General features: G+C 41.3%; 2 protein-coding genes across 6 annotated transcripts; one reads left to right on the forward strand and one right to left on the reverse strand.

Moving 5' to 3' along the window:
* The first annotated feature begins 1,261 nt into the window (after window positions 1-1,261).
* LOC105382536 (target of rapamycin complex subunit lst8) lies at window positions 1,262-16,652 on the forward strand. Of its 3 annotated transcripts, XM_048622799.1 has the most exons (9): window positions 1,262-1,403; window positions 1,489-1,622; window positions 1,972-2,133; window positions 2,392-2,453; window positions 3,063-3,213; window positions 3,621-3,808; window positions 11,580-11,705; window positions 15,223-15,239; window positions 15,805-16,652. In XM_048622799.1, the coding sequence occupies exons 2-9, from the start codon at window positions 1,491-1,493 to the stop codon at window positions 15,918-15,920; spliced, it is 954 nt and encodes a 317-aa protein (XP_048478756.1). In that variant the 5' UTR covers window positions 1,262-1,403; window positions 1,489-1,490; the 3' UTR covers window positions 15,921-16,652. The 3 variants fall into 3 exon arrangements, with proteins under 3 accessions (XP_048478756.1, XP_048478757.1, XP_011550743.3); XM_048622800.1 differs by lacking the exons at window positions 11,580-11,705; window positions 15,223-15,239 and adding an exon at window positions 4,494-4,636; XM_011552441.3 differs by lacking the exons at window positions 11,580-11,705; window positions 15,223-15,239; window positions 15,805-16,652 and adding exons at window positions 4,494-4,636; window positions 5,120-5,319.
* Window positions 6,123-22,575, reverse strand: LOC105397844 (ADP-ribosylation factor-binding protein GGA3). 3 transcript variants are annotated; one of them, XM_048622794.1, is made up of 8 exons: window positions 22,420-22,575; window positions 22,050-22,348; window positions 10,694-10,957; window positions 10,163-10,376; window positions 9,416-9,676; window positions 8,410-8,536; window positions 7,625-8,165; window positions 6,123-7,300 (listed from the first exon to the last, which is right to left on the reverse strand). In XM_048622794.1, the coding sequence occupies exons 1-8, from the start codon at window positions 22,454-22,456 to the stop codon at window positions 7,082-7,084; spliced, it is 1,962 nt and encodes a 653-aa protein (XP_048478751.1). In that variant the 5' UTR covers window positions 22,457-22,575; the 3' UTR covers window positions 6,123-7,081. The 3 variants fall into 3 exon arrangements, with proteins under 3 accessions (XP_048478751.1, XP_048478752.1, XP_048478753.1); XM_048622795.1 differs by lacking the exon at window positions 10,694-10,957 and adding an exon at window positions 21,146-21,409; XM_048622796.1 differs by lacking the exons at window positions 6,123-7,300; window positions 7,625-8,165; window positions 8,410-8,536; ... (1 more) ...; window positions 10,163-10,376; window positions 10,694-10,957 and adding exons at window positions 16,827-18,005; window positions 18,324-18,840; window positions 19,089-19,215; ... (1 more) ...; window positions 20,358-20,571; window positions 21,146-21,409.
* Between the last annotated feature and the right edge of the window lie 228 nt (window positions 22,576-22,803).

Genomic DNA, 22,803 nt, shown 5'->3' on the forward strand with positions numbered 1-22,803 from the left:
GGAGCGCTGTAATCTAATCATAATAGCTAATAGGAATTTATCAGTTTACTTGCAGAAGAGAGGTCAATGATCTGACAAACCGTTGGAGCTTTCACTGAACCAACTAAAAAAATTAACGGCTAGGTGACATTTTTGAAAACTCATCGAAATAGTATGGACCATTATCTTTCATGGAAAGCCGCCCTTCTATCGAAGTATTTTGCTGTATGGGTCAGTAGGTCATGAGGATGTGTGGAGGTAGGTAGTAGTTAGCTGTAGTTGTATATTTCAGGAAGTAATACATGATAAATGTTTCCGAAATATAAAGGCCCCTGTACACAATAGCAATGGACCTAACTGCAACATCGCATGTGTAAACTCCCATCTATCTGTAGGATACTGATCATCGTGGCCTACAGTAGGCATTGCAAACCAACACAGTCATTATGAATGATTTAGATTTTAGAACTTGGGAAACAGAAAGCTTTTATCTATAATCATAGTCAGTTAAATACTCATTAGCAGTATAGGCAGCGATCGTACGATGGCGCGATCTAAACCTGCGATCCCCAAAGTATTTTGGACAAGTGACCCTTTTTCCAAAATGAGCTTTGTTACCTCAGACCCCCATGGCCTAAGTATTAAAAACTTAGAAGATCAACCCCTTATTCATATAATGGTCCGCTAACTTAAAACTGTAATCCCCGAAAGGGTAGTGAGAGCCACCCGCTATTCAAGCTGTGTAGACTTCTAGCTAGAGTCTACCATGTGCAGCAAATAGAACGCGTAGCAAAGCAACACAAACGATATCGGTTTACTATAGGTCCACAAAAATAAAAACCGATTTTAGCAGTCGACGAGGTCTTAAAATCGATACCTATTAAATAAAGTTACTTATTACAAATATCAAGATAGGCACCTTGGTATGTACTGTAAATAGTTGTTTTTAATGTTCGATATTGATTATTGACCACTTTGGGAACCCTAGATTAACCCTGCTCTAAACGGTCGTACCTACTCGTGCTCAGTGGATATTTTACGTAAGGGCAGATTTACATAAGTAACTAGCAATGGCGTGATGCAGAAATCGAGACAAGACAGCGTTAACGGTTTATAACTTGTGAACAAACAACGTGGTTTTACTATAGCACGACAACAAAGTCAGCCAACACGACAGACGCAGACAATGATCCTCGGAATAATTTATACTCACAGCCACAGACTACTTTATAAATAGTATTTTCTATTGTCTGTGATTATTTTTTTACTCTGTGGTCTTGTCAGTTGTCAAATAAAATCTAATTGTTTACCAAAATACCAAATAAAACTTTAATTAAATCAATAAAATTCCGATTTTTTAAAGATAATAATTGAGATATTCATTTAAAAGTGGTTTTCGACACAGAATTTACAACATTATAAAGGTACAGCCTAATGTATTTAAAAAATAATTTTAATCTGATTGATTGAGGTTATCTTACTTCTTCCAAGTTAAATTATATTTTCCAGGAATGGCTGGAGATGGCACAGGCGGCACCGCCGGCAGTCACGTAGCGCTGGTGACAGGCGGCTACGACCACACCATCAAGTTATGGCAGGCGCACAGTGGCGTATGTCTGAGGACAATGCAACATCCTGATTCGGTAAATAATATAAGTATAACACTTGCACATATGATTATAAGACTGAGTAGCTGGATGAGAAAGGACGAGGACAGAGTGTGGCGCTGCTTGGGAGAGGCCTATGTCACCACTACACCATTGTGGCCTGTGGATGATGACTTATTTTAACTAGATTAGATACACATTATTGGCCTCTGAAAACAGCTTACACTTTTCTCTGAAAAAACAATAAGCCATGGCTCATGCCATTCTCTGTTTTGTACAATGTTCTATGATTGTTTAAAAAGGTTAAATTTTACCTTTTTTATTTTTTTTGTACTATTAAGCCACAATATTCGGTATGAATAATTTATAAATTTTAATGTTTTAGCAAGTGAATGCCCTGGATATCACTCCTGATGGTCAGATGGTGGCGGCGTGTGGCTACCAGCACATCCGGATGTACGACCTGGCGAGTGCCAACCCCGACCCGGTGCTGATATTTGATAGCCAAGATGGGGTGGCCAAGAATGTCACCCGAGTTGGGTTTCAGGTACAAATTCTACTTACTATGACTAAACACTAAATCCTAATAAGGTCATTGTCATTCTCTAAGGCCCCAGGGTATAAATGTATGTGAAATTATCAAGAATCAGATTTATAAAAAACCAATAGATACCTTAATTTTATCAAGTTTATACCAAGTCCGGAAGAACAAAAACACTCTCAGAACTGTCCCCAACTGATTGCATTAAAGTCCTATGTTACAGAAGTCATGTTGCTTATTGTAATAAATGTTATTTGTGTGCAGGAGCAAGGTAACTGGATGTACACAGGGGGTGAGGACTGCTCTGCCAGGATTTGGGACTTGAGGTACAACACTGCAGCATTACACTTCCCATAGCACTTACCTCTCTTATTTTTTTTCTTTTTAGGTATTCCAAATTTTTCATATTCTTAAATACAATATTTATTAGACAAATAAAATACAATATCTCCTACATTATAAGTGGCCTCACCTCAATGCTAAGAACAGCGTGAAGCGTGTGTGCGTCTTCAGTACAAACACTCCCCACCACAAGTATCCTTGCTGTTTATAAATTGGTACAGATTTCCCTACTAATATTTTATCAGATTTTATGTTTTGTATTCCACCAATCAGAACTAGGCCAGCATGGTGGACTAGGCCTAAAACCCTTCCTTTATCGGAAAGAGACCCATGCACCAGCAGTGGGGACATGATAAGTTGTGATGATGTTTTGTATCCTTTCTAAACTTTAGTTCAACTAGTATGATCATGTGCAGAGAAACCTGACCCCCCTCTCATAGTAACAATGCTTCTAAGAGGAGTCAGATTTCTCTGCCTTATACTTACATTATATTAACATTGTTACTAATATACCTAGACCGCTAGTTGTCTGTTATATAAAATAAAATAAATTAATTATTAAAATTAAAAATTAATTAAAAACTACTGACCAGGGCGCGCCAGCCGCAGTGCCAGCGCATCTTCCAAGTGCCGGCGCCCGTGAACGCCGTGTGCCTGCACCCCGACCAGACGACGATCATGGTGGGCGACCAGAGCGGCATCATCCACCTGTGGGACCTCCGGACCGACCAGAACGACCAGCTGGTATGTGCAGCTTCAATAGTATTTTCTTTTGTATTTTGTAAAAATAAAATGGCTGCTAATGAACCTACTGAAAGAATCTGAACACGTCGGAACTAGTCGGTAGGTGTATAGATAGAACTGTGTAGTAAAAAAGAAATGGCATGAGTTCATCTGCAATTTAGAGTATGTCTTGTGTAAGTGCATACGATTCAATTATCATAAATCATCACAATTACACTCCTCACAACTCATTGGGCTCGCCTCGAACGGTTCGTGCTCTTGGTATGGATATGTATCGAGTATCGACTACTACCGCATGTGTAATCCACTTCTTTATGTGACCTGTATATGTCCCACTGTTGGGCAAAGGTCACATTACAAGATCAAATAATACCTAACTAAATATAAACTAAAAACCTACACTTCAGATACCGGAAGCGGAAGCGTCGATCCAGGACATCGCGATCGACCCGGAAGGCAAACTCATGGCGGCGGTGAACAACAAGGGCAACTGCTACGTGTGGACGCTGGCCGGCGACGCCAAGCCCGTGCCGCGCAAGCACATCCAGGCGCACAAGAAGTATGCGCTTAGGTGCAAGTTTAGCCCGGATTCTAGGTGAGGGTTTGACACTGTTTGCTGCTTGATTTGGTGAATGTTTATAAGAATGCACTAGTTTTTGTTCACTATAAATTGTACGATAAAAAAATAAATGATTCTATTAGACACGCGAAATGAGCCTGCTCGACTGGCTTAAGACTTAAAACGAGGGTAGGCCGTTGAGGTAGGCAGATGACACCGGCTATTGTACATCTACCTGCAGTTTTCTTTAGGGTAGGTGGGAGATTTTAAAAACAATATGTACCTATACCTGTCTGTCGCCTGCTTGTGCTTGTACCCACAAAGTATATCGACCGTAAGGTCGGGGCCGCGTTGGTCCGTTGCGTTGTCGCAGCCCTATATGTTGGATGACAGTTCCTTTGGCACGACGCAATGCAGCAATGGGATCTCACGGTAAGACCCCATTGCTGCGTTGTGAGATGTGAGACTCTCACTCTACGACTATAAATAAGTCTACATCATCATCATCATTGGCCACAGCATCTGTTGTAGATGGTAGTTGCAGCACTCGTAGGTTTATGGGTTGCCACATCGCCGTTGATGGCTGTACAACCCTATAGCGGCACGGCATTTCTTTCCGCATCGATCGCAAACAAAACATGAGTGTATTGGTGGTAGATCACGACGAAGTAAGAATAAGTCTACAAACCCCAACCAACACTAATTCTCATTTTGTCGTCAGTATGCTGGTGACGACGTCGGGCGACTGCTCGGCGCGCGTGTGGCGCTGCGCGGACGGGGGGCTGCGGCGGGAGCTGCGCCACGACGTGCAGCGCTGGGTGTGGGACGCCGCCTTTAGTGCTGACTCTACTTATCTGTTCACTGGTGAGAGATGTAGCCGATGCTGTCCGTTAAGGTGGAATCAGACGGTTCATTTTTGTCTTTCATTCGTCATCTTTCACTCAAAATTATACGTGTGAACTCAAAATGAAACAAAAGAGCTAACTAAAATGAATCGTTCACCCGAATGAACCGTCTGATCCCGCCTTTATCGACGTAAACAAACACTATTGACATAAATATCGCGCATTTAATGAGTTTATCTACGTCGATAATGGATCGGTGCCGCGCGGACTGGGTTGCTATCATCATGAGCCTATGTCAACCCACTGCAGGGTATAGGCCTCCTCCATGTTATGCCAAGTGCCACGGTCCTGTGCTACTCTAAACTTGTTAATTTTATTATTCATTTTTGGTGTACAAATAAAGTGTATTCTATCTATCTATCTATCTATATTATAAGTAAAAAACTGTATAGCTACTTATAAAGCTGTCTATACAACTATATTAACACCCCCATGTCGGCAGGTTCGTCGGACTGCTACGCTCGCCTCTGGCACGTGGAGTCGGGCACTCTGGAGCGCGAGTACTGCGGCCACCAGAAGCCCATCACCGCGCTCGCCTTCCGCGACCAGGTCTTGTAGGCACCACGAGTAGGAGCTGTTAGCTGTAAATGTATGTTTATGCCTAGTTTTACCATAGTCTGTTAGATCATTAACACCCCTGTTGCATTGTATTGTCATCAATTATACGTCATCTCCTTCTTCTTTTTCTTAATACTAAACAGATGTGTCATAACCTATCAACCACTAATCCCTTGTTGTAATCTAACAGAGTATGGTGATGGTGAAACTGGGGCTATCCTGGCCTACCTATCTCGTGTTTGTTCGTGACTGAGCTCACCTTATAAGGGCCAGCTAAAAACCAGCACTGTGGCCTTATTGTCTACAGCACACGCTGAGACACCGTGTGTTGAAAACATGTAATATATACCTACTTTTATGTGAACAGTTGAGTTAAGAGTGGTTGGAATGAACTTCAAACTCTTGCTTCACTACGTACAAATAGCAGTAAGTATAGGCCTCATGTTCGTAATTTACACCTTATCTGAGTAATTATTAACAATTTACTGTCGTTATTGTTCAATTAAGGGTTCATTGTACAAGTAATAGTTTAGGTTTCGAAAGATTAGTACGAAAGAGTTGTGTTTGATCGCCGGAAAAATCGTAATATTTTTCCGATGAGTTTGAGAAAGGAAGTTTCTGCATTTGAGTCTTATTTGCATTTTTATAAATACTGTAAATAGTCATGTACATATTGTATTTAAGTGAAATAAACTTATAGCTTTATTACTTTACGCGATGTAGTTTTATTCCTCAAATCCATGTTGGATGTATCAACTAACCAATGCCCCTAAAATCTTTTTCATAAGTTTTTTTTAGTAACTGTCATCTGCATCTGCGATTAGTACCTACCTATATTTTTACTATATTATTATTGTGTGATAATGATGTGAATTAATGCACTCGTATAAAATATTTGCATACATTTATTTCTGTAAGTATTGATCAAAATTCACAAATATTAATTGAATTACAGACAGATCTTTTGATTAAGTATAATAAAATCATTTAATAAGTTGACTATTGGTATGAATATACATACACACTCGAGACATTTTTATAATGATGTATTGCACTAATAACATTTATATTTTTATCCAATTGCATAAAATTTTAATTAAATCTATACACCTATACTATCCTAACGATTTCGCTATTTTGTAAACATTTAAAATGCATCAAATACTGGAATATTGTTATTTTAAAGGTCAAATAAAAATATAAAATAAGTACTTAACTATGTGCGGTAGCAACATACTTTTAAAAGGACGAAATAAGGTTTGTGAACATTTATCTTGGAATGTTTTTTTGGAATGAAGCGCATTCTGTCATGTATTATGGCAATATTTTTTACCGCCGACTAGAATATATTTGTCAATTTCGTGTAAGTATAAAATAAAGCAATAGAATCTTGTGTAATTGCAAAACTTATGAAACTTATAATTAAGTTTGTTATCCGCAACTTTGGACTTTTACGCTGAAAAGCAATAGCTTTTACGTAGAATAAAGTTAGCAGGCTCTTAAAAACATATAGTTACGAGTTATTAAACATCGTGCTTTTAAACATTGAAAGCCTATATATTATACACCTTGTTGGATAGAGAAAATAAGCCCTTCACTTAAGAAGGTATTCAGCAACCGACTACACACGGCTACAATAGAGATCAATTAACTTTGTCAGTTTCTAACACACGCTTCTGCTCCTGAGTGCAGCGCATCCCGAACACCTGACGCGTATACGGCGAGTTGGAAAACAGCAACTAATCAGGCACATACAGCGCTTCCGAGTCTTAACACGTGTCAAAACGTGCTCCTCTGAATCCAGAAACCGCTCGATGCTAACGCTATCTAGCGGTTTCAGCTTCCACTAGAAGTTCGGAAGCGGCAGTGGGTTGAAGGAGCCGATTTCGGAGTAGGTGTCGCCCTCGCTGGTGTAGGTGATGACGAACTTGAGTTCGACTTGCGGGCGCGGGGGGCGTTGCGGGCGCGCGATGAGTAGCAGCTGTGTGATGGCGGGCGGCGGCCGGAAGGGGTTGCGCGCCGGCAGCGACGTGCCCGAGGGAGGGAGCAGGCGAGCCTTGCAGTTCTAAGGGTGAATAACATGGTCTATTTATAATATGTGGACAGATTGGGGTGATTCTTAGCAATGAAGCATATATGGAGAGCCAAATTACCTGCTAGGCCAAACTCAAAACTATATGAACGGTTAGCACATAATTATGCCCGTAATGTGGATGGAAAACCAAATCATAGATGGCGTTATGATAGTAATAGGAATCCAATAATCTTTAGATCTTTTACTGGCGATGAAAGTCATTGCAAACAGCTTTTTATAATAATGCACGCATGATTGCATGATAATTTCAAAATTAATAATTTATCTACATACCACACAGCCTAACATGCTCACCTTCGGCACAACAACCTGGAAATTATAATCTTCAAGAGGCGACGTCAGTTGACTGGTCGTAGTGAGCACTACAACATTGACATCAGGTCGTGGCTTCTCCACACAGACATATAGCACGACGGTCACTCCGCCCGGCTCAGAGAATAGCGTCACCGGGTCGTGACCGTCGGAGCTCACCATCTCCAGAGTCACATGTATATTTGTCAACGGCTTTATTTCTACATTTCCGTTCGCTTGTGCGTTTTGTTCTGTGCGCTTGTTATTTGATCCGGCGTTTGCGTTTGATGGTGAGGTTATATCTAGTATTTTGTCAACTGGGCTATTTGGGTTTCCATTGTGTGTGTCGTCTGTGCTTATATCCACCATGATGTCATCGTTGGAACCGACGGCGGTGGCGGGAGGTTTCGTCTCTGGCTGCGGTTTGTCGACAGGTTTCTGTGTGAAGAAGTCTAGGTCGAGGATGGCGCTGTTTGTCGGCTGCGCTTCGTGCTTCGGTGAGATCTTTTCTAGTGCGTTCATTGGTATCTTCTTTGTGGATTTGCTGGAAAAGTATTAATTTATAAATTGTTAATTTTGTGTTGTCAAATTAAGACTATATTTCAAAATAATATTTTGGCAGTTGGGATCATAGCATCAGAAAAGGCTGTAATAAGGCTTTTCCAACAGAGAGAGCTATGCTATGTTGCTATGGATCAGTTGCTCGTGGGAACGCATTTCTTTCATCGCAGCTTACAGCTACAAAGCTCTGGTGGAAAGGCACCCTAAGATTTATAAAATAAACTTACCTAACAAACCCGTCCACCCTGCGTGCGTTGTCTGGGAGAGATTGCTTGAGCAGCTGCTCCCCGAGCGAGTCGAGCTGGTCCCACCCCTCCGCTTTATCTTTACTCTCTCCTAATAAGTCTATATCATCTGAAATTTAATTTTAAATTATTAGTTAATAAAAAAAATAATATAATTACGACTATAACGGGTAGATATGGTGCACGGGTTCCCCTCATCTCGCCTAATCTTTATTGCCCGAAACTCGTTTCGCATAACTCGTATGGTCTAAACTTTTTTGGTCGAATAAAACTCTTTTGGCACAATCTTGAAACATCTAAGTCTCGTTTGCTCAAATTGATTTTCAAATCGGTAATCTTGTTTCTCCTTATTAAGTTATTAAATAATATATCAAGTAGTACATATACAAATTGTGGTATTATTATTTTCTTTAATTCCGAAAATCACGATATAAAATGATCACAATATCGAAAGTCCAAGACCATTATAGTTATTACAAACTCCATAGGATCGAAATCTAAAGATAGGTGCGACGACGAGCAAAGCGAGGAGGAGCGTGTTAGGTGCACATATTCGTCAAAAGCAAAGCGGAGCGCAGCGAAGCGGAGCGGAGCGTTTCCAACAATACAAGGCACCACTTTGCGCTATGTAGGTACAACTAGGTACGGAGACGTTCCGTTAAAGTGAAAGCCAAACGAATATTATTACTTTGTATACCTAGCCATTGCATTATTAGGCTATTCAAGATTTGACCAAAGCATTGTTAGGCTAAACGAGATTTATGCCCTACGATTTTCGCCGAAACGAGACTTTGACCAAACGTTACTATGCAATACGAGATTAGGCAAATAAATCTTAGGCCAAAAAAGGTAGAACCATGGTGCACTGTTGCACCCATTTAATGCTAGTGTAGTTTTTAAGATACATGCATGCATACAGTCGCGGGAGCTACTTTGCTTTATACAATGTAATAATACAGTGATATGAATGTACCACAAAACCACATACCTTGTGGCATTAAGCTAACAGGTTTCAGCGGCTCCACTATCGGCGTCGCAGCAGGTTCACTCGAGAATATATCTCCCAGTTCATCCATGGTGCTCTTCCCATCCCCTTGCGGCGCGGCGCCCGGCCCGGTTGATAGCTCTAGCAGGGTGTCTTCAGCCTTCCCCGCGTCCTTCTTGGCGGCTTGTCGCTTGCGCATCATCACGAACGCCTGGTACTTGTAGGCGCACTCGTCCATCATGTCGCTCACGTGAAGGATGTCGTCTGGAATTAGGAGAAAGAAATATTAAGGGTAAAGTTTAATAATGTGTTTTAAGGTGGGGAGGAATTAATAAAAATGTGATAATGATACAATGAAATGAAGAGGAGTAATTTGACAAGATGCACAAATCAGACTTGTTATAAGAAAAAGGCTTATTAGGTGACATGAAGTCTACTTATACTACATTGCAAAACACCGCTAACCACGAACATTCTACTAAAACAACTTCAATTAAGACTTAAATTATTGCAGCGTAGGAAAGAAAGTTGACAGAGCTAGATGGAGACAGTACAAGCCCAACCGTTTTCGCATTATTTCTTTTATGCCGAGTTGCAGGAAGAAACTTTAAGCTAATCAACATTATCTATCTCCAATCTGTCTCTTTCTGTCCAAGCAAGGTAGCAACAAAGTTAAGTTCGACATTAGTTTAAACTTCCTTTCTGCCAACGCAGCATTCAGCGCACACTTCACTTTCAGGAGGAAATTACCCAGTTCATCAGCCTCCCCCACATGGTCGGACGCGAGGCGCTGCAGCACGGTCCGCTGGCGCATGCAGCTGGTGAACAGCTCGTGGATGAGCTGCTCCTCGTCGGCGGAGGCGTCGGCGGCGGAGGCCAGCATGGACAGCAGCAGCCCGGCCGCGTCGCCCGCCGCCGCCACGTCGTGCGCGCGCCGGCACGACGCCTCCGAGCGACGCTCCTCCTGCACAAGTGTCAAGTTTTTAAAACACTACGACAATAAAATTTACAAGTAACATGTGTGATAATGTTAGTATATAAATCATCATCATCAGCCTATGAGTCCACTGCTGGATGTAGGCCTCTCCGAAAACCAAGATCCTATTACAATTTAAGAAGGTAGATTAGGGCTGAATGAGGTAGGTCTAGAAAAGTCCAACAGAGGATAGTTGTTGGACCTATTTTATGTCTAAACATTATTATTAGTATTTTCTTCAGTATGGTTAAGAAATAATTTATCAAATGTACCTACATGTAGATAGAATAAATAAATAAACCCACCTCGCGAACCATAGTCTTGATGAGTCTGTTAGCGTGCTGCACATCCTCCGGCTTCTTGCTCTGCAGCAGTGTCTTCAGTAGCTTGGACTTCTCCTCGTCCTCAAAGATGGCGTGTTTGACTCGAGGCTTCACAGGGGCTTCCTCCGAGGGCAGGGGGGCCGGGGTCTCCTTGATCACTCCCTGGTTCTTCAGCATCTCGTATGCCACTTTGAACTTGCTCTCCTTTGGGTATTCTATAGCCCAAGCATGGAAGAGTTGTAGCACCTGTTGAGTATTGGAGAGATTGTGTTAAGACTTCACATTATATAGCTTATAAATATGCTTTATATGTTGGCTTTGTACCCACCCCAACCTTCCAAATAACTGTACTACTTAATAATACTAAATAGGCCTTTAGGGACGACGCAATGCAGCAATGGGGTCTCACTGTAAGACCCCAATTGCTGCGTTCTGAGATATGAGACTCTCACCCTACGACTACAGTATGTTGTTTTTCGGACCCGACAAACTTCTAAGAGTAATTTCATCGAGAAAAAACCCCCATATGTGGGGGTCTAAGTAAGTTAACTTAGATTTTCTTCTTCTTTATAGAAAATCATATCTCGAGATTTAAACGCCTTACATACATGAAATAAAATGCTTTTATCCGCAGTCATTTCTATCCAATAAAAATATCCACAACTGCTTAAAAGTTACATAAAAAAAGTTCAAAGCAACTTTAAAATGGCCGCCATTTCTAGAATATTGAGATTTGACCCCACATATGGGGGTTTTTCTCGATGAAATTACTCGTAGATTCCACCCTTAAAGTTTGTCGGGTCCGAAAAACAACACACTGTATAAATAAGCCTATACCCCAACAAACTCCCATCCATGTTTTCCTCAGTATGCTGGTGACGACGTCGGGCGACTGCTCGGCGCGCGTGTGGCGCTGCGCGGACGGGGGGCTGCGGCGCGAGCTGCGACACGACGTGCAGCGCTGGGTGTGGGACGCCGCCTTTAGTGCTGACTCTACGTATCCAGGGGCGTATTTAAAGATTACGCGCCCTGGGCTCCTGTAGTTTTCCGCCCCATCAAGAAATGAAAAAAAAAAACAAAAAATATATGTTTTATATATTTTTCTGTGTACAAAATTCGTAACAAACTTGTACATCATCGTAATCAATTTGATTAGTTAAATCAGCTTCAATGTTCAAAATTGCCAAATTATTCAGCCCTCCTTCGATAAGACTCGATCTTAAATAGTTTTTATTCGTTTTAACACTGATAATGAGCGTTCTGCACTACAGTTTGTCACTGCAGTACTAAGAAAGCGGATTTAGAAATTTGCCGCCAGTAGGCCATTCAATTTTTGCCGCCCATACTGACTTCTAAAATTCAATATGTTAATCCCGTTATTAGTATGATTGTGATGTGAACTTAATGATATTTCTATCTGTCTGTCTGTCACCAACTTCTTCAGATCTTTCATCAAATCTTTTTTAAGGTTCCGTACCTCAAAAGGAAAAAAATAACTATTATAGGATCACTTTGTTGTCCGTCTATCTATCTGTCTGTCTGATACCACCAATTTTCTCGGATACGGGTTACGATAGCTGACATTTTGCAAAGATATACATTACGGTCTCGAAAAAGTAATAAAATTAAATATTTTTTTTTTCGGGTTTCTTCCATACACGTAAAGTGGCCCAGTTCAGTCATGTATTATTTAACGACTTTTTTGGCTTGTCGTCGACACGATAAGAAGAAGAAGAAGGTGGGGATGATTTTTTTTGTTGGTGTGGGGTATCGTTGTATAGTTCTTTCAAAAATATTAAAGGTCTGCTCAAATATTAAGCTTCAAAAAGCAAAAGGTAGACTCAAGTGTCCTCCCCCTAAATGTTTGGTCCAAAAATATATAAAAAAAATCACTGATTTAGTAATATGACAAAATTCCACACAACTACCATTACCGCCGTTTCTAGTTTCTCCAAATTCGAAACTATTCCCGCCGTTTCTTGTCGCGTTACAGGCTTTTCAGTAATTACATATAGTCCAGTCAATAAATGACTCAAAATTACGTGTAGAGTGCGTGAGCAGGTAACTAAGCGATTCCTTCAGAAACTTGTTCAGGGGGCTTAGGTTGTTAACATACCAAAAGTCCTGACTCCTAGGTGATGAGCGGGGGGGAGGAGGGGGGGATAAAGGTACGAATTTTTGGTTTTTAGCTTATATCTCGAAAACGGTGCATCGGAGAGAAATATTTTCAAATAATTAAATAAAGTTCTTAAAATCATCTAAAACTTTTATAAAATATCTTTTTTTCTAATTCCTAACCGTTTTCGAGCTATTACCCTCGGAAAAAGTTGAAATTTACAACAAAAATGTATTCATGTCAAAACATTCATAAACATTGCATCATATTGTCTAAACCTATTGTTGTTGTTGTTGCAGTCCTATGGCACCCCAGAGGTGCAGAGGGTCTCCACTAACGTCCGCCACTTCCGCCTATCTTCGGCTGTACTTTTGGCCTCACTCCAGCTTAGTCCAGCGGCTCGCAGCTCGTTTTCGACGCTTCGGCGCCATGTTTGGACAGGGCGACCCCGGGAGCGCTTGCCATTTGGTGGCCTCCAGTCAAAGGCTATAGTTGCGGCATTCGTAGCTCCTCTCCGTACAGTGTGCCCAATCCATCTCCACTTTCGCTTCGCAATTTCCTTGCCGATGGGAGATTGTCGGCACAGCTTCCACAGATCTTCGTTACGTATTGTCTTCGGCCAGAAAACGCGTAGGATCGACCTGAGGGACTTATTGACGAACACTTGCAGTTTGTTCGTCAGCCCTTTCGTCACTCTCCACGTTTCGCAACCAAAGAGCAATACGGACTTCACGATGGAGTCGAAGAGGGAGATTTTTATCCGCCTTGTGAGCACATTCGAGTCCCAAACAGGTTGGACATTGACCGGCATATGTAATATATTCTAAAAGGGAATAAAAAAATCTACAACTTTTTTCCTCTTAATTTTTTTCGTTTATGAATTGGTTAAGACAATATGATGCAATGTTTATGAATTTTTTGACATGAATACTTTTTCTTGTAAATTTCAATTTTTTCCGAGGGTAATAGCTCGAAAACGGTTAGTAATTAGAAAAAAACATATGATATAAAAGTTTTAGATAATTTTAAGACCTTCATTTTAGTAATTTATAATATTTGTCTCCGATGCACCGTTTTTGAGATATAAGCAAAAAACCAAAAATTTGTATCTTTATCCCCCCCTCCTCCCCCCGCTCATCACCTAGGAGTCAGGACTTTTGGTATGTTAACAACCTAAGCCCCCTGAACAAGTTTCTGAAGGAATCGCTGAGTTACCTGCTCACGCACTCTACACCTCATTCCTTGACTGGACTAATAATACAGGCTTTGATTGATTTCAAAGTCTGAATAACTGCGTGCCAATTGTACCATCGCCAATTGTACCATCTATGTTGTGTATTTCCTCGTGTAATTTCTGTGTTTGTGTGCAATAAAGAATTATGTATCTATCTATCTACATATTTATTTTCTGACTGACCAACGTCTCAAATTCACTCTATTCAGGGTTTTGCCTTTCCCGATTTTCACTCATTAATTTAAGCCAGCGTTGTGTCGAGTTTACAAAAAAAAAGTAAATTTCCTGTAGCAGCATGAAAAAGCGACAAGCTTCTGAGCATGATTCAGCAGCCGCAGCTCTTATACTTATTATATAATATATTACAGTGCGTTTATTTATATATGGATTGTGTACACGTAAATTTATGTTAAAAAAATCTGTAAATTTGTTTTTACTAAATTTGCCGCCCCTCTAAATCTGCCGCTCTAGGCACTGGCCTACTTGGCCTATTGGTAAATCCGCCACTGACTAATTTCGATGCAATGCAATTTCGATATAAGGAAATGCCACTTATAGTTTTTTCTTAATTAATAAGTTTAGTTCTCTTAAACTTTTTTCAGTTTTATGTCTCTCTCTCTTTAGTAAGATGCATTCGTCCATTAAATCATCCGTGAGATCTGTAGGATAACACTTTTGGAGTGATAATGCGTTTGATTTAATTTCCGCTTCAGAAAGTGTACCCAAATTGGATAAAAATATTCCGACTTCTGTTCCACTACTTTGCCGCCCCAGAGCCTGCCTATTATAGCAGTCAGTGTAGAGTACCTACCGACCTACATAATTATGTATAAGAACGTTGTGGTGATAAATTTGCATAGATAATGATATCTTCCTTCCAAAAAATACCGAGGCGGGAAAAAAAAACTATTCCACCGGTTCAGAAAAGAACAAAGGCCGGCTTTCATACTTTAAATCAAATTTCTTTAGACATGAAAACAACATGTGGAAAGATGGCTCAGGGCCGTTCTAGGCTTATGTCCTAAAATATTGTTCTGTACTTCTTTAATCCTCCAGCCAACATAAAGCCCAAGGGCGGCCTGCAGGCCGCCCCTGGGCCGCCCTTCGCCGCCTACCGCCCCGGGCTGTAGCCCTTTTAGCCCTAGGGTAAATACGCCCCTGTACGTATCTGTTCACTGGTGAGAGAATTGGGCCCTTCCGGCCGCTGCCGCTGTGGTAGATGAGTAGAAAGATGTTGTGGAAAACGGATAATTGTAATAACTTAAACTATAGCTTCAACAAGGTCAGATGCTATGGTGGCCTAAAACTTCGAACAAGCTATCCATTTCAATAAAAGTTGTCCCAATACATTTTTTTATGTATAAAGATTCGGTGTACGAGTGATGTAGAATAACCTTTTTATTATTATTATGCATGCCTGCCCACCTGCTTTGGCTTTTCTCATCGAAGCACTAAACACTTTTCCAAAAGTAGTTCACACTGAATAACTTTGTGGCCATTATTTCCTGTACCTGACCTCCCTCTCATAGAAACAATGCTTCTGAGGGGGGTCAGGTTTATCTGCCCCTTACTGTACCTACAGCATAAAAGTCTAATACAATTATCACCTTCGTAGCTATACAGTTATCTCAAAATAACAAACCATCAGCGAAGCCGTAGTTCCTTCAGAATCCACATAGGTAATGTGTATGTATAAAGCTGTATGTACAACTGCAACTCTATTAACACCTGTATCCCCCGCAGGTTCGTCGGACTGCTACGCGCGCCTCTGGCACGTGGAGTCGGGCACGCTGGAGCGCGAGTACTGCGGCCACCAGAAGCCCATCACGGCGCTCGCCTTCCGCGACCAGGTCTTGTAGGCGCCGGGAGTAGGAGCCCTGGTTCACTGTACATTTATGTTTATGCCTAGTTTCACCATAGTCTTTTTAGATCATTAATACCCCTATTACATTGCAGCATTGTATTGTTATCAATTATACGTCATCTCCTCATTCAATTACTGACAAATATGTCGAAAGTCAACAACTAATACCTTGTTATGATCTAACAGAGTATACTGAAACTGGGGCGTAACCTATATCTTGTTCGTTGGTGACTAAGGTCACCTTATAAGGGCCAGCTGAAAACCAGCACTGTGGCCTTATTGTCTACAGCACACGCTGAGACACCGTGTGTTGAAAACGTGTAATATATTTATATCTACTTTTATGTGACCAGTGTAATTGCGTACAGTTGAGTTAAGAGTGGTTGCAATGGACTTCGAACTCTATCGGTTTAAAGTGCTTCCCTACGTACAAATAGCAGTATATGATATGCCTCATGTTCGTAATTTGCACCTTATCTGAGTAATTATTAACAATAAACTGCCGTTATTGTTCAATTAAGGGTTCATTGTACAAGTAATAGTTTAGGTTTCGAAAGATTAGTACGAAAGAGTTGTGTTTGATCGCCGGAAAAATCGTAATATTTTTCCGATGAGTTTGAGAAAGGAAGTTTCTGCATTTGAGTCTTATTTGCATTTTTATAAATACTGTAAATAGTCATGTACATATTGTATTTAAGTGAAATAAACTTATAGCTTTATTACTTTACGCGATGTAGTTTTATTCGTTAAATCCATGTTGGATGTATCAACAAACCAATGCCCCTACAATCTTTTTCATAAGTTTTTTTTAGTAACTATCATCTGCGTCTGCGATTAGTACCTACCTATATTTTTACTATATTATTATTGTGTGATAATGATGTGAATTAATGAACTCGTATAAAATATTTGCATACATTTATTTCTGTAAGTATTGATCAAAATTCACAAATATTAATTGAATTACAGACAGATCTTTTGATTAAGTATAATAAAACCATTTAATAAGTTGACTATTGGTATGAATATACATACACACTCGAGACATTTTATAATTATGTATTGCACTAATAACATTTATATTTTTATCCAATTGCATAAAATTTTAATTAAATCTATACACCTATACTATCCTAACGATTTCGCTATTTTGTAAACATTTAAAATGCATCAAATACTGGAATATTGTTATTTTACAGGTCAAATAAAAACATAAAATAAGTACTTAACTATGTGCGGTAGCAACATACTTTTAAAATGACGAAATAAGGTTTGTGAACATTTATCTTGGAATGTTTTTTGGAATGAAGCACATTCTGTCATGTATTATGGCAATATTTTTTACCGCCGACTAGAATATATTTGTCAATTTTGTGTAAGTATAAAATAAAGCGATAGAATCTTGTGTAATTGCAAAACTTATGAAACTTACAATTAAGGATGTTATCCGCAACTTTGGACTTTAACGCTGGAAAGCAATAGCTTTTACGTATAATTAAGTTAGCAGGCTCTTAAAAAACATAGTTACGAGTTATTTAACATCGTGCTTTTAAACATTGAAAGCCTATATATTATACACCTTGTTGGATAGAGAAAATAAGTAAGCCCTTCAGTTAAGAAGGTATTCAGCAACCGACTACACACGGCTACAATAGAGATCAATTAACTTTGTCAGTTTCTAACACACGCTTCTGCTCCTGAGTGCAGCGCATCCCGAACACCTGACGCGTATACGGCGAGTTGGAAAACAGCAACTAATCAGGCACATACAGCGCTTCCGAGTCTTAACACGTGTCAAAACGTGTTCCTCTGAATCCAGAAACCGCTCGATGCTAACGCTATCTAGCGGTTTCAGCTTCCACTAGAAGTTCGGAAGCGGCAGTGGGTTGAAGGAGCCGATTTCGGAGTAGGTGTCGCCCTCGCTGGTGTAGGTGATGACGAACTTGAGTTCGACTTGGGGGCGCGGGGGGCGTTGCGGGCGCGCGATGAGTAGCAGCTGTGTGATGGCGGGCGGCGGGCGGAACGGGTTGCGCGCCGGCAGCGACGTGCCCGAGGGGGGGAGCAGGCGCGCCTTGCAGTTCTAAGGGTGAATAAGACGGTCTAGTTATAGTCAATATGTTGACAGGTTGGGATGATTCTCAGCAATGAAGCATTAATAACATGGAGAGCCAAATTAGTTGGCCAAAGGTAACTCAATGTAGCTATATGAATGGATAGCACATAATTATGCCCATAATGTGAATGGAAAAACCAAATCATAGATGGCGTTATGATAGTAATATAGGAATCCAATAATCTTTAGATCTTTTACTGGCAATGAAAGTCATTGGAAACAGCTTTTAAAATCAAATTAATTCATTAATTTATAATTTATCTACATTCCACGTAACATGCTTACCTTCGGCACAACAACCTGGAAATTATAATCTTCAAGAGGCGACGTCAGTTGACTGGTCGTAGTGAGCACTACAACATTGACATCAGGTCGTGGCTTCTCCACACAGACATATAGCACGACGGTCACTCCGCCCGGCTCAGAGAATAGCGTCACCGGGTCGTGACCGTCGGAGCTCACCATCTCCAGAGTCACATGTATATTTGTCAACGGCTTTAATTCTACATTTCCGTTCGCTTGTGGCGGACCGGCGTTTACGTTTGATGGTGAGGTTATATCTAGTATTTTATCAACTGGGCTATTTGTGTTTCCATTGCTCGTGTCGTCTGTGCTTATATCCACCATGATGTCGTCGTTGGAACCGACGGCGGTGGCGGGAGGTTTCGTCTCTGGTTGCGGTTTGTCGACAGGTTTCTGTGTGAAGAAGTCTAGGTCGAGGATGGCGCTGTTTGTCGGCTGCGCTTCGTGCTTCGGTGAGATCTTTTCTAGTGCGTTCATTGGTATCTTCTTTGTGGTTTTGCTGAAAAAGTATTAATATATATACCGTTAATTTCTTGTAGTGTTATACTACCAAAATAATATTTTGGGCATTATGGTCATAGCATCAGAAAAGGCTGTAAGGAGGCTTTTCCACCAGAGATGTGCTATGCTATGTTACTATGGATGCGTTGCTGGTGGGAACGTATTTCTTTCACATCATCGCAGCATACAGCTGCAAAGCACATCTCTGGTGGAAATGCACCCTAAGATTTAGAAATACAAACTTACCTAACAAACCCGTCCACCCTGCGTGCGTTGTCTGGGAGAGATTGCTTGAGCAGCTGCTCCCCGAGCGAGTCGAGCTGGTCCCACCCCTCCGCCTTGTCTTTACTCTCTCCTAATAAGTCTATATCATCTGAAATTTAATGTGAAATTACAAGTTAATAACAAACTTACAATCACGATTGTGACGGTTAGTTACGGTGCACTGTTGCATCCATTTTATGCTAGTGTTTTAGTATATTCATAGCTTGTCCCACCCTAAAAGGTTTTCCGGTAGGAATTCCGGGATAAAAATATCAACAATGTTCTACAAAAAAACACATAAAAATCAGTTGTATAGTTTTAAAGATTCACGCATGCAGTCACGGGAAGTTACTTTGCTTTACACTATGCAATGAAGACAGTGATACCAATGTAACACAAAACCACACACCTTTTGGCATTAAGCTAACAGGTTTCAGAGGCTCCGCTATCGGCGTGGAAGCAGTCTCAGTCGAGAATATATCTCCCAGTTCATCCATCGTGCTCTTCCCATCCCCTTGCGGCGCGGCGCTCGGCCCGGTTGATAGCTCTAACAGGGTGTCTTCAGTCTTCCCCGCTTCTTTCTTGGCGGCCTGTCGCTTGCGCATCATCACGAACGCCTGGTACTTGTAGGCACACTCGTCCATCATGTCGCTCACGTGGAGGATGTCGTCTGAAATTTGTGGATGAAAATGTTTAGGGAATGTAAATGTAAAGTGATAAGTTGGGGAGGAGTGAATAAAAACATTATGATTATGATACAATGAAAAGGAGTAATATGGTAAGATGCATAAATCAGACATAAGGACAGTTATGAGGAAAAGGCTTAATTATTAGGTGACATAAAGTCTATTAATATTACATAGCAAGACATGGTTAACAACCACCAACGTTGAATTAAAACAACTTGAAATAGGACTTATTAAATTCTAAGCTGTCCCCGCGAGCTCCGCTTCCGCTTAAAAAAAAATCCCTTGGGAATACCGCGATAAAAAGTAGCATATGTGTTAATCCAGGGTGTCAGCTAACTCCATACAAAAATTCGTTAAAATCGGTACAGCCGTTTTGACGTGAAGAAGTAACATACATATATAACCTATACACAATACTCAAAAACTTTCGCATTTATAATATTAGTAGGATTGCGGTTGCGGCGTAGGAAGGAGTGTTGATAGAGCCTGATTGAGATATAGTATGAGCCTAACAGTTTTCACATGATTTCTTTAAACACTTTCACGAACGTGATGAACTTACCGAGTTCATCAGCCTCCCCCACATGGTCGGACGCGAGCCGCTGCAGCACGGTCCGCTGGCGCATGCAGCTGGTGAACAGCTCGTGGATGAGCTGCTCCTCGTCGGCGGAGGCGTCGGCGGCGGAGGCCAGCATGGACAGCAGCAGGCCGGCCGCGTCGCCCGCCGCCGCCACGTCGTGCGCGCGCCGGCACGACGCCTCCGAGCGGCGCTCCTCCTGCAAGTTTATTTAACCGTTATTATGCTATGGTAATGGTACACCAACACGCACTAGGCCAGCGTGGTGAACTAGGCCTAGAATCCTTCATTTATTGGAAGGAAACCTGAGCCCCAGCAGTGGGGAAGTAATGGGTTGTGATGATGGTGATGAAGGCTATGGACTTATGAACTGTAACCCATTGAGTTAAGGACGAACCTAAAATAAATTTGAAAAATGCCATACCCTATTTAGGGTTATAGGGAGCCCATGTCTATTCAACTCTATTGGCGAGACATCAAAGCTGTGATTGCCACAGGATGTGAATGTCAAACAAATTTAATAGTTGAGACAAGACTTGTTATGCTCATGTTTTGGACTTGAAAATGTTAAGACAGGTAGATTGTGGCTGAATTAAATGTAAACCTAAGTCTAGAATTTCCAGCGTCCAAAGTAGTCTGCTAAGATCATGTACCTATTATATGTCTTAACATATATTTTCTTCAGTATGGCTAAGAAAGAATGCTTTTCCCAGTATGTAAACTATGTATGTTTAATCAAATATACATGTAGATAGTAAAATCAATTAACAAACCTCGCGGACCATAGTCTTGATCAGTCTGTTAGCGTGCTGCACATCCTCCGGCTTCTTGCTCTGCAGCAGTTTCTGCAATAGCTTGGACTTCTCCTCGTCCTCGAAGATGGCGTGTTTGACTCGAGGCTTCACAGGGGCTTCCTCCGAGGGCAGTGGGGCAGGGGTTTCCTTGATCACTCCCTGGTTCTTAAGCATCTCGTATGCCACTTTGAACTTGCTCTCCTTTGGGTATTCTATAGCCCAAGCATGGAAGAGTTGTAGCACCTGTTGAGTATTGGAGGGATTTTGTTGAGACTTCCCATGATATAGCTTTATATGTTGGCTTTGTGCCCATCCCAGCCTTTCAAATAACTGTAATACTATACTATAATGATGGATGGAGTGGCAGAGTACTTCTACCCCAGTATGCCCACATTAAAACATTAGAAGATGGTATAATTTACCCTAAGTGTTTCAATCATAACTTCAGTGTAAAGGCCTCTACACACCAAAGCCGCTGACCCGGCGGCTCAGGCCGCCGGCCTCATTTTGAACAATCATGCCTCATTTTGTACTATGTTAACCCGCCGGCACTAGGCCGCCGGGCTATGCCGCCGGGTCAGCGGCTTTGGTGTGTAGAGGCCCTAACAATGCAATTTAAATTTGGATTGATACATAGGAATATGATTAAATAATAGATTTAAAAAAATTAAATTCTGTAGGATTGATAGATCACTTCTATTTAATATAACACTTGACCTCAGAAGTAACTGAGTAAGTATTCCAAAAGTTGGATACAGAATACAAGATAATATGTAAGGGAAGATTTTTTCTATGATTTGGTGATGAGCAGCAGGAAAGGGTGACAGATATACACCTTAGATATTCCTATTAGAACTTTGAAAAAACATATGTTCTGACTCACCCTGGTCTTAACATCGGGCGCAGTGCGATCGGCGAAGTACTTGGGTGACACCAGCTTGATCATTTCGTTCAGGAAGCGGAACTTCCCCACTTCAGCCTGGAAGTTGGTGTCGCCGCGCCTCATGCAGCGGTCCAGCATGGTCAGCGCGAGCATCGCCTCCTTGGCGCTCGGCGAGTGGATCCGCGCCGCCAGCGCCTGCGCGCCGAGCTGCGGGCCCTCCGCCGAGTCCTTCATGATGGCGCAGAACGCCTCCAGAGCCGCCGGGTCGGGACATGGCAGCGATTCATTCGTCGCTTTTACTAAAAAAAAACAAACAACGTAACACGTACTGTATTTTTATGAATTAAAGTTTTTGAGATTAGGTACTTACGGATCAAAGCTTCAAGGCTGGTCAGTGTGATATTCATAGCACTGAAATATGCTTTGTTGTTTTGGAAAATTATAAATTCAAGAAAATCATCTTTCGATCGAAAACCGATAATGAAATGACAACAAAACTTCGACAAGTTCTTTTGACATTACATTTCTTTATCGTTATCTGTGGTGAAAGGGCTAGTTTCAGTGGTGCTTCGGTGTTGTGGTTGTGGTTGGGTTGTGGCTTGTGGCTTAGATGTGAATGCTTTTGTGTGGTCTTTTGTGGTTCCTGCTGACACGAGTCTCTCTCTACCCGTGGATAAGAATACAAAATTCGACGAGAGTGGACGAGAGTCTCGAAATCGTCGATAGGTTTGAAAGTACATAGAGTTATCTGCTT

The sequence above is a fragment of the Plutella xylostella genome, chromosome 8, assembly GCF_932276165.1.
Source record: "Plutella xylostella chromosome 8, ilPluXylo3.1, whole genome shotgun sequence".
Taxonomy (NCBI): Eukaryota; Metazoa; Arthropoda; class Insecta; order Lepidoptera; family Plutellidae; genus Plutella; species Plutella xylostella.

Excerpts from the sequence above, each read along its gene's own strand:
- LOC105382536 (XM_048622800.1), top strand. The coding sequence starts at position 1,491 with ATGGCTGGAGATGGCACAGGCGGCACCGCCGGCAGTCACGTAGCGCTG. Across the intron at positions 2,454-3,062 it reads GCCAGGATTTGGGACTTGAG|GGCGCGCCAGCCGCAGTGCC; the intron begins GTACAACACTGC and ends ACTACTGACCAG. Across the intron at positions 3,809-4,493 it reads AAGTTTAGCCCGGATTCTAG|TATGCTGGTGACGACGTCGG; the intron begins GTGAGGGTTTGA and ends TTTTGTCGTCAG.
- LOC105397844 (XM_048622794.1), bottom strand. The coding sequence starts at position 22,456 with ATGAATATCACACTGACCAGCCTTGAAGCTTTGATCC. Across the intron at positions 10,377-10,693 it reads TCAAGACTATGGTTCGCGAG|GAGGAGCGTCGCTCGGAGGC; the intron begins GTGGGTTTATTT and ends ACACTTGTGCAG. Across the intron at positions 7,301-7,624 it reads TCCAGGTTGTTGTGCCGAAG|AACTGCAAGGCTCGCCTGCT; the intron begins GTGAGCATGTTA and ends ATTCACCCTTAG.